Source organism: Benincasa hispida, chromosome 5 (genome assembly GCF_027475165.1).
Source record: "Benincasa hispida cultivar pf3 chromosome 5, pf3_genome.v1.1, whole genome shotgun sequence".
Lineage (NCBI taxonomy): Eukaryota > Viridiplantae > Streptophyta > Magnoliopsida > Cucurbitales > Cucurbitaceae > Benincasa > Benincasa hispida.
Genome location: NC_143482.1, coordinates 62,596,792 through 62,605,600, shown reverse-complemented (window position 1 = coordinate 62,605,600; position 8,809 = coordinate 62,596,792). Strand labels below are relative to the sequence as shown.

The 8,809-nt window shown below is 35.3% G+C and overlaps 1 protein-coding gene across 2 annotated transcripts; it reads left to right on the top strand.

The window, feature by feature from the left end:
• The first annotated feature begins 1,820 nt into the window (after nt 1-1,820).
• On the top strand, nt 1,821-7,483 carry MCM4 (Minichromosome maintenance (MCM2/3/5) family protein). Of its 2 annotated transcripts, XM_039031413.2 has the most exons (18): nt 1,821-1,950; nt 2,047-2,736; nt 2,846-2,974; nt 3,088-3,169; nt 3,749-3,881; nt 3,959-4,030; nt 4,122-4,244; nt 4,327-4,440; nt 4,508-4,720; nt 4,811-4,909; nt 5,229-5,389; nt 5,589-5,685; nt 5,766-5,927; nt 6,113-6,193; nt 6,274-6,352; nt 6,746-6,882; nt 6,966-7,019; nt 7,146-7,483. In XM_039031413.2, exons 1-18 carry the CDS (start codon nt 1,914-1,916, stop codon nt 7,218-7,220), a joined length of 2,538 nt encoding a protein of 845 aa, XP_038887341.1. In that variant the 5' UTR covers nt 1,821-1,913; the 3' UTR covers nt 7,221-7,483. The 2 variants fall into 2 exon arrangements, with proteins under 2 accessions (XP_038887341.1, XP_038887342.1); XM_039031414.2 differs by lacking the exon at nt 6,966-7,019.
• Nucleotides 7,484-8,809: the final 1,326 nt, after the last annotated feature.

The window sequence follows — 8,809 nt, the reverse complement described above, 5'->3', positions numbered from 1 at the left end:
ATTTATGACTATCTATGCATATATAATATAAAATTTAAAATATGTGTCATTGATGCTTGTTCACACAATATCTTAATAAGAAATTTAGTACGTAGAAATTAGCTTAATAAGTGTTACAACCTCTAATATTTATCATACGAGTCTTCTCTCAAATATATAAATTTTAATTATTAGGTTTATTGATTTTCCTTGATGATTGGTCCTTAGCTAGTTAATTTTCTTGGGTATTCAACCTTTAAACTCGTTGTTTTCCTCGAAAGACGTCTTTAGATTTATTGATCTTCTCAAATAACCGACCTTTAGCCTCGTTGATTTCCTGAAACTGACCTCTCACTTGTTAATCAATTTAGATCAGTATCTAGCTTGTTAGGGTCTTATGAGTTCTTTAAGTTTTCTTTTGGATTTTAATTGAAGGGTCTTGATTTTTATTCCTCTACCTAGTAAATTTAGATTGAATGGTTAAAATGAAGGACGAAAGGCGACTGTCTATGTACCGAATTTTGAAGAACTATGTATATGCATAAAATTGATCGACATATTAATCACAATTCTTAGCTTTGGGCCTATTCAGACTTAATTCAGTTGTGTTTAATAGGTTTGCATTTTTTTTTAGTTTACTCAGTCCATTTTTAGTGAGTCCGACCAACTCAATCTCGAGTCCAACGGCTACATAGCATAATTTGATTGGATCCATGCTTTACACAAATGATATTATTTGATTTGTCAATTATTTATGTTTTTTTTTTGTTAATTCTGATCACACGTGTAAATTTATAATCAAACTCACATCTATCCATAGATATTCTTATCATTGATTTAAAAATTCAAAGTAATGACGTGTGATGTTGAGTAAGGTTGCTATCCTTCGGAAACAAACAGAAAAACAAAACAATAAAAGCATTAGTGACACTAGTGCTAAAGAGTAAAGAATATGCCATAAAGATAAAATAGAAGTGGGCAGGCATGAATTTGTTATGGGTGAAAATCGTTTAAATTATTTTTTATTTGATTATTTGTCTACCTTTATTTCATCTTGTTAAACTATTTTTTATTATAAAAAAACTCATTTCTTTTTACCAATTTGAGCGTTTGCCTACCCTTACTAATTTAAATATTTGTATTTAGTAAAAGATCGGTGTTTTAAATTTATCGATATCCATTTATATAACGAAAAAAAAGAGCGTTTTCAGTAACACCTACCTGGTTTTCTTTTCTTTAAATCTTCATTAAGATATGTCATATATTGAGACGAGAGGATTTTCGAATCTCTAGTCTACAATTATAGTTGAACTAAAAAAAATATTTTTTAAAAAAGAAATGCGTCGAGAATTAAAGATTATACAATGATGTCTTTATCTAGATTGACAAGAGTTACCACCTACAAAAGAAAAATTCCCAACCATATATAAAAACTAGTCATATTCAACCCCCTATCGAGAAAGACCATCAACAACCTTATTTTAGAATCAATAGATATGACGAAACGATTGAATCTCCATCAAAGATGTCAATTGAAGAACCTCATATGTAATTATCTTAGCTAAGGACAAAATTTGGGAGTATTTTGATGAGATTGAATTAGACCAACGTTCTAGACTAACTTTTACTCTCCAAAAGTGTTCTATTTCGTAATATTTTCTTTCTTCCTAATTTTAACAAAAATCCGATTTTTTTATTTCCTTTTTTCTTTTTTCATCACCCTCCTCGGTTAGTGATATGGGCTTCAGAGTTGTGAAGCCCAATAGGCCCAAAACTGAAATGGCCCATTCCGTCTTAAGCCCCTCAATTTTGGCGGGAAACGAGACATATTTTCCCGCTAAGTCCCTCAGCTCTGCCTTCGAAAAGAAATCTTGTGTAAATCTCCGTCATCGTCTTCATCCCGCCGAATTTCTCTGCTTCATTTTTCACCAGCAATGGCGTCAGATTCTTCTCCAGTTAACTTCAATACAGGCTCGTTTCTTTCTTAATAGTCACGTGGCTAGTCTAATTCGGCATGAATTGAAGCCTGAAGGTTAATTTCTCTTTTTCTGTTATTTGTTTCTCCAGGTCCTTCGTCGCCGGATGATTCATTCTCTAGTCCCATCGGAAACACCGTCTCCTCCTCAGGAGACGGGTATCGCCGTCGAAGCCGTCGCCGGTCATCTACTCCTTCGGAAATGGCTACGCCGCCGCGTCAACGACCCCGAATGTTCTCGTCTGAAACCACACCGACGGCTAAGGAACCGCGCTCGCGCCGTCGAGGCGGTGGGCGAAGAGCGTCGGGCAGTGAAGCCCCTCCGATAGCTGCCACACCTTCTTCGACGGATGATATTCCGCCATCGACTGAACCTGGTGACGGCGATGACATGGATGAGGACCATCCGACCTTTGTATGGGGGACGAATATCAGTGTTGACGATGTAAAGGGAGCTATTATTCGGTTTTTGAGGCATTTCCGTGATCGTCAGGCGTCGCAGTCTGAAGGGGATTTTCATACTGAGGGGAAATACGCGGAGGTAATCAAGAGGGTTCTTGAAATTGAAGGGGATTCGCTCGATGTGGATGCGCAGGATTTGTTCAATTACGATACCGATTTATACACAAAGATGGTGAGGTACCCTCTCGAGGTTCTTGCTATTTTTGATATCGTTCTGATGGAAATGGTGCCCCAAATCAACCCATTGTTCGAGAAGCACATTCAAACTCGGATATTCAATCTCAAAACTTCTACTTCAATGAGAAACCTTAACCCATCTGGTAATGTTTTATTGTTTCCAACATTTGATTTTATTGGTTTAGTTGTTGATGGTTGTGTCCAGTCTTTTCTAAAACTGAAGACTAAGAACATTTTGTTTTTTCTGATTAGACATTGAGAGGATGGTATCACTGAAGGGAATGATTATAAGGTGTAGTTCGATCATTCCTGAGATCAGGGAGGCGATATTTAGATGTCTCGTATGTGGGTACTATACTGACCCTGTAGCTATTGAAAGAGGTGCGTTTGAGTTTTAATGGTGTTGTTCTTTTCTGTTTTCATGATTGGCCTCATATGCTTGTTCAAACGAACTTTTCTGTTTGTACTGACAATGGAGTCTATAAACTAATTAGGACGAATAACTGAGCCCACTATATGCTTGAAGGAAGAGTGCCAAGCAAGGAACTCCATGACATTGGTTCACAATCGATGCAGGTAATCCTCCGCTATGTTTGATGTAATTTTAATCTGTACTGACTGTACTATGATCTTTCCAATTATATTTTACAAGAAAACTGTATGATGTGCCTGTGCATAATCTAAACTATTCATATGTACATTTAATCAAAATATTTTCTTGCTAGTTCTTTGTCTTAAATCTTAGCAAGTTGATATGTGTCAATAATATTTTATAATCATTTTCATTCGTAATTGTGGTCTTTGTAATAACATTCTGCTCCAAGTAACATCTCTTTTATGCTAACCTTGACAATTAAAAGTTAATGCATTGGCACAAAGGCTATGTAATAATGTTGATAATACAGGTTTACTTTGTTTCATTGCCGTCAAGAATAAATCTGCATGGTTTTTTTTTCTACCGACCTTTACAAAATTGGTCAATTATTTTACTTTGATTTTTATTTGTTGGTGGAACTTCTATCTGTTGATTCTTATTCTATTTTAATTTATCACGTCTTGATGATGAAAAATGTAAATGGAAGCGTTGATATAAGTTAAAAAAATATGTCTAATTTACTTGATACTTTGTAAGACTAACTTATTCCCTTGAGTTAGGTTTGCCGATAAGCAGATTGTGCGGCTTCAGGAGACTCCTGATGAGATACCTGAAGGAGGAACGCCTCATACTGTAAGCTTGTTAATGCACGACAAGCTGGTTGATACTGGAAAGCCTGGTGACAGAGTTGAGGTAACACCAATTTAATAATGAATGGATTGATATAATATCAATTTTTATAGCCTTATCAATGTGGATTCTTTTGATAGGTCACTGGGATTTACAGGGCCATGAGTGTGAGAGTTGGACCAACCCAGAGAACTGTAAAATCATTGTTCAAGGTCTACATTTTGTATATTTACTCAAATATTGAATTGACTTTGTCGATGTGTTGTAGTCTTAGGATGACGGTTTTTGTTTCTTTTATTGCAGACTTATATAGACTGTCTTCATATAAAGAAGACTGATAAGTCAAGAATGGTGGCAGAAGACCTGACTGAAGCTGAGAACCGGTTGGGTGGAAACGTGGATGATGTCTCATTTGATGAAGCGAAGGTATGGATTTTTTGGTATCTTCGGGTCCAATATTTTTGGGCCACTCTTGTCTTCTACACTCACATTATTGATTGAAATGCAGGTGGAAGAGTTGAAAGAACTCTCCAAAAAGCCTGATATATATGACAGACTGACCAGGTCATTGGCTCCTAATATTTGGGAGCTTGATGATGTAAAGAAGGGCCTTCTTTGCCAGGTATTTTCCACATTTCCAATTCTACCTTTTCCTGCCTCTTTCTGACTGTTGATTTTTCATTGTGCAGCTTTTTGGTGGGAATGCTTTGAAATTGGCATCTGGTGCAAGCTTCCGTGGAGATATTAACATACTTCTCGTTGGTGATCCTGGAACCAGCAAGTCTCAGCTTCTTCAATACATACACAAACTATCCCCCCGTGGCATTTACACCAGTGGGAGGGGTAGCTCTGCTGTTGGTTTGACTGCTTATGTCACCAAAGATCCCGAAACAGGGGAAACAGTACGATCCTACTGCATTTTGAATATAGTTTTCTTGGTATCCAACTTGTTTGAGCAATGTTTAATTTACGAACTTTGAATTACCTTTTAGGTACTGGAGAGTGGAGCCTTGGTTTTGAGTGACCGGGGCATATGCTGCATTGATGAATTTGATAAAATGTCTGAAAATGCAAGGAGCATGTTGCACGAGGTTAGTTTGCCTTTGAGTTTTACTTCGAAATAGGTTTATTAATGGTCAATGTAATTTGGCAGGAGATGGTAATGTACTAAAGAGCTTCTAAACTTTGGGGATTGTATTTATAGCTTATTTCTCAGATTTTTTTTCTTCGTGAAGAACATTTGTTACATGAAAGGAAGAGCAGTATTTTATTGTTTTCAGACAGCACTATATACCACACCGATATTCTATATGTGAAAAAAATTCCTTTCTCTGTACCATCAGCCAACTATTTTCCCAATCGAATTCTATTTCTTTTGATGGCTTGAGATCTGATGCTTATATTTTCTAGGTGATGGAGCAACAAACTGTTTCAATAGCAAAGGCTGGAATTATTGCTTCCCTTAATGCCAGGACTTCAGTATTGGCTTGTGCAAATCCTAGTGGTTCACGTTATAACCCTCGCCTATCTGTGATTGATAACATACACCTTCCTCCTACTTTGTTATCAAGGTTAGAAGATATTATTGATTTATTAACCAGAATATTTCTAAAACAGTGTACATGCATCTATATTGAGTACCTGCTGACAATGTTGCTGAAATTGATACTGACTAAATCCTGTAACGTTGAAATTAATTTTATTGATATATAATCTGGACTTTTGAGTGCAACTATCGACTGAGATTATTGTGGTATATTGATGTCTCAGGTTTGACTTGATTTATCTAATTTTAGATAAAGCTGATGAGCAAACAGATAGGCGCCTTGCTAAGCATATTGTCTCACTACACTTTGACAACCCAGAGGTTTGAGTAACTTGCAAATCTGGTCATAGTTTGGCTACTTCTAGTGTCTTGTTCATCATTCAGTTGCACTCAACTTGCAGGGCATCGAGCAGGATTTCTTGGACCTTCATACCTTGACTTCATATGTCAGCTATGCTAGGAAAAATATTCACCCAAAATTGTCAGATGAGGCAGCTGAAGAGTTGACTAGAGGCTATGTTGAGCTGAGGAGGAGAGGAAACTTTCCAGGCAGTAGTAAAAAGGTACATTTATTCGCACACATTCCCATGCGAGGAAATCTGTGTTCCTTGTTCCCTGCGTTTTCTAAATTTATTTTTTGTTTACCAGTTCTGAAACTATAACTCGTGTTGTAGTGATGGGGAGAGAGGGAGAGAGGGAGAGAGGGATTTTGACTTTTCTTGATTGGAATTTATTATTGTATCGACAGGTCATTACAGCTACCCCCAGACAAATTGAGAGTTTAATACGTCTAAGCGAAGCTCTTGCTCGAATACGTTTCTCAGAATGGGTTAGTGAAGCTGCTTTTTTCCTTTTTCATTGTAATGGATCATAGTCAGTATAACAAGACAGAAGTTCTAATGCATTCAGGTTGAAAAGGGGGATGTTCTTGAGTCATTCCGGCTTCTAGAAGTTGCAATGCAACAATCTGCAACAGATCATTCTACAGGTAGCTGTTTGGCGATGCCTCTAAATCTCTTTAGATCCTTTATAGTTTCACTTCCATATAGTTGGAATACCTTGAATCTGTTATTTAGCGCTCCAAATGACCTTGCATAAAATTGTATATGCATTTATGTTATTTACGAGTTTGGCCCTAGGGCTTAGAGAGGTGCATTATATATTAAATCAAATAACCCTAGAGTCACCTTATATGATATTTCTCTCCACTAATGAATTGCTCTCCCTCTGCCTATGGGTGTAGCTAATATGCTACAAGTGAACTGCACAAATCTTTATGTCGATTTCTTTACTGTTTACAACTTTACAATTTCTTGATTTATTTGATTAACAATTACTCATATCCTAACTTCAATTTTGCTTCTTTGCAATAAACTTTCAGGAACTATTGACATGGATCTGATTACCACGGGAGTATCGGCAAGCGAAAGGATGCGAAGGGAGAGTTTATTATCGGCAACTCGCAACCTTATTATGGAGAAAATGCAGCTTGGAGGACCCTCCATGCGCTTGGCCGAGGTCTGCTGCTAACTTTTATTGTGTGCAGGAACTTTACTTGTTAAGTTGAAGTTAAATTCTAAATCTTTCCAATTCTTCTATAGTTGTTGGATGAGTTGAAGAAGAAGAATCCTGATAATGAAGTCCATCTCAACAACGTATATTACATCTCAATCTCTCAAACCCTCCCAAATTTGTAGACAAATAAAATTTTGATTAATAAAAAATTGCCACATAATAACGACCACATTATACTGATGATTATGCTTGTTATGGTAATGCAGCTTAGAAACGCAGTATCGACACTTGCAAGTGAGGGATTTGTAGCAATCCATGGTGATAGCATAAAGAGAATATGAGGAGTTTGAAGACGATGATGGCAGGGAACTTCTTTTGCAATTTCCAAGCCATATTGATTAGTTCAGATCAAATGAAGCCACGGGAAAAACATCCATGCTTGGCATCTAGGTATCACTAGAATGAGTTATTCTTGTTGCATAGAATCTCATGTGCTTTTTCTTCCCTCCCTCTCTAACCTTATGTAACAATATGTTATTTGCTGGTTTAATCATGGCTAATATAGTTTTGACTGCAGGTATTTATATAGTGATAGTTTTCCTCATATATTTTTCTTATTCAAGAGTACTATTACATTAAAAATGTGGAATGAGATTCAAACATACGTTTTTTTTCTTTTGTTGAGGCAAGAACATACAGACCAAAATCTAACTAGACTATGCTCCATATGCCTTATTAAATATAAGGGATGGAAAGACTAATTGGAAAAACATCTTTATAGATCAGAGAACATTTTTGAAAGGATATCAAAACTGTGAAAGCATGAGTCGCTTTGTCAGATTTCTCGAGAGGAACCACATGATTTATACTTTAACCATATGATGAAAGTTAAGTTATTTATTTCATGTGGTTGAATCATATATTATTGTACATTTCACATTTTTTAGAGCTGAAAGATTTTTCTTGGTTAAGAGTTGGAAAATATTTTGTTTGCTAGCAGTGATGGGAATGGTGGGACTTGGGAGAAGGAAGTTTTTAATTACATATGATTATTAAAGTTAATGTCTTTGGAGTAATAGCTTGCGGTGGGTAGATAAGAGATTCAAAATTTTGAACTTTTTCATTCAAAATTGGATGAGTCCTTTTTTTAACCATTTCTTTGTTGTGTGTATTGGTGTAAATGTGAAGATGAAAATTCAACCAAGTTATTTACATGTTTTTTAATACAACTATATGGATGATGATCAAACCCTTTGAACTTTATGAAGTAATACGTATCAATTATTGTTAAGTTCAACTTGGCAATTTATTGATACTAACCAACTAAATTCAAAATAACCTACAAAATATCTTAGTTTATTGGGAGTATTGTTGCAAATGTGGAAAATAAAGTTCCAACATGTTTTAGCTAACTAAATTATAATTTTGTTGGGTTCTCTTCAATATTATTCCCAACTCAATTTTGTAGCTCTCTCGATTAAGTTGGTCATTTTCTCTCTCACATCTTTTAGCATTTTGGGCCTCATACTAATAGTGAGATTAAATTAAGAGACCTATTAAATATCTTGTTTAAAAAGGATACCTATTAAACATAAATAAGAGTTGTTATTATACACTTATAAAAATTAAAGAACTAAATAGGTATCAAATTAAATAGTATTTTCAAATGGTATGGGTCGATTTTTATTTCAATTTGGCAAGCTCAATTCTAAAGAACATTTCATATTTAATCATGGAAGATAACTTGCTGACTGGTAAAATAAAAAATAAGGTGTTGTAAGCAAGCAAAAAAAAAAAAAAAAAAAAAAAAATCCAAAGGACTTCAATCATAATTTATTGGCTTTCTATTTTAACGGATGAGATTTTTAGATTAAAATTATAACACTTATTTGAGTTTTGACGTGCAATTCAATGAAATTAAAATCTTAAA

Excerpts from the sequence above, each read along its gene's own strand:
- MCM4 (XM_039031413.2), top strand. The coding sequence starts at position 1,914 with ATGGCGTCAGATTCTTCTCCAGTTAACTTCAATACAG. Across the intron at positions 4,910-5,228 it reads CAAGGAGCATGTTGCACGAG|GTGATGGAGCAACAAACTGT; the intron begins GTTAGTTTGCCT and ends TATATTTTCTAG. Across the intron at positions 7,020-7,145 it reads ATGAAGTCCATCTCAACAAC|CTTAGAAACGCAGTATCGAC; the intron begins GTATATTACATC and ends ATGGTAATGCAG.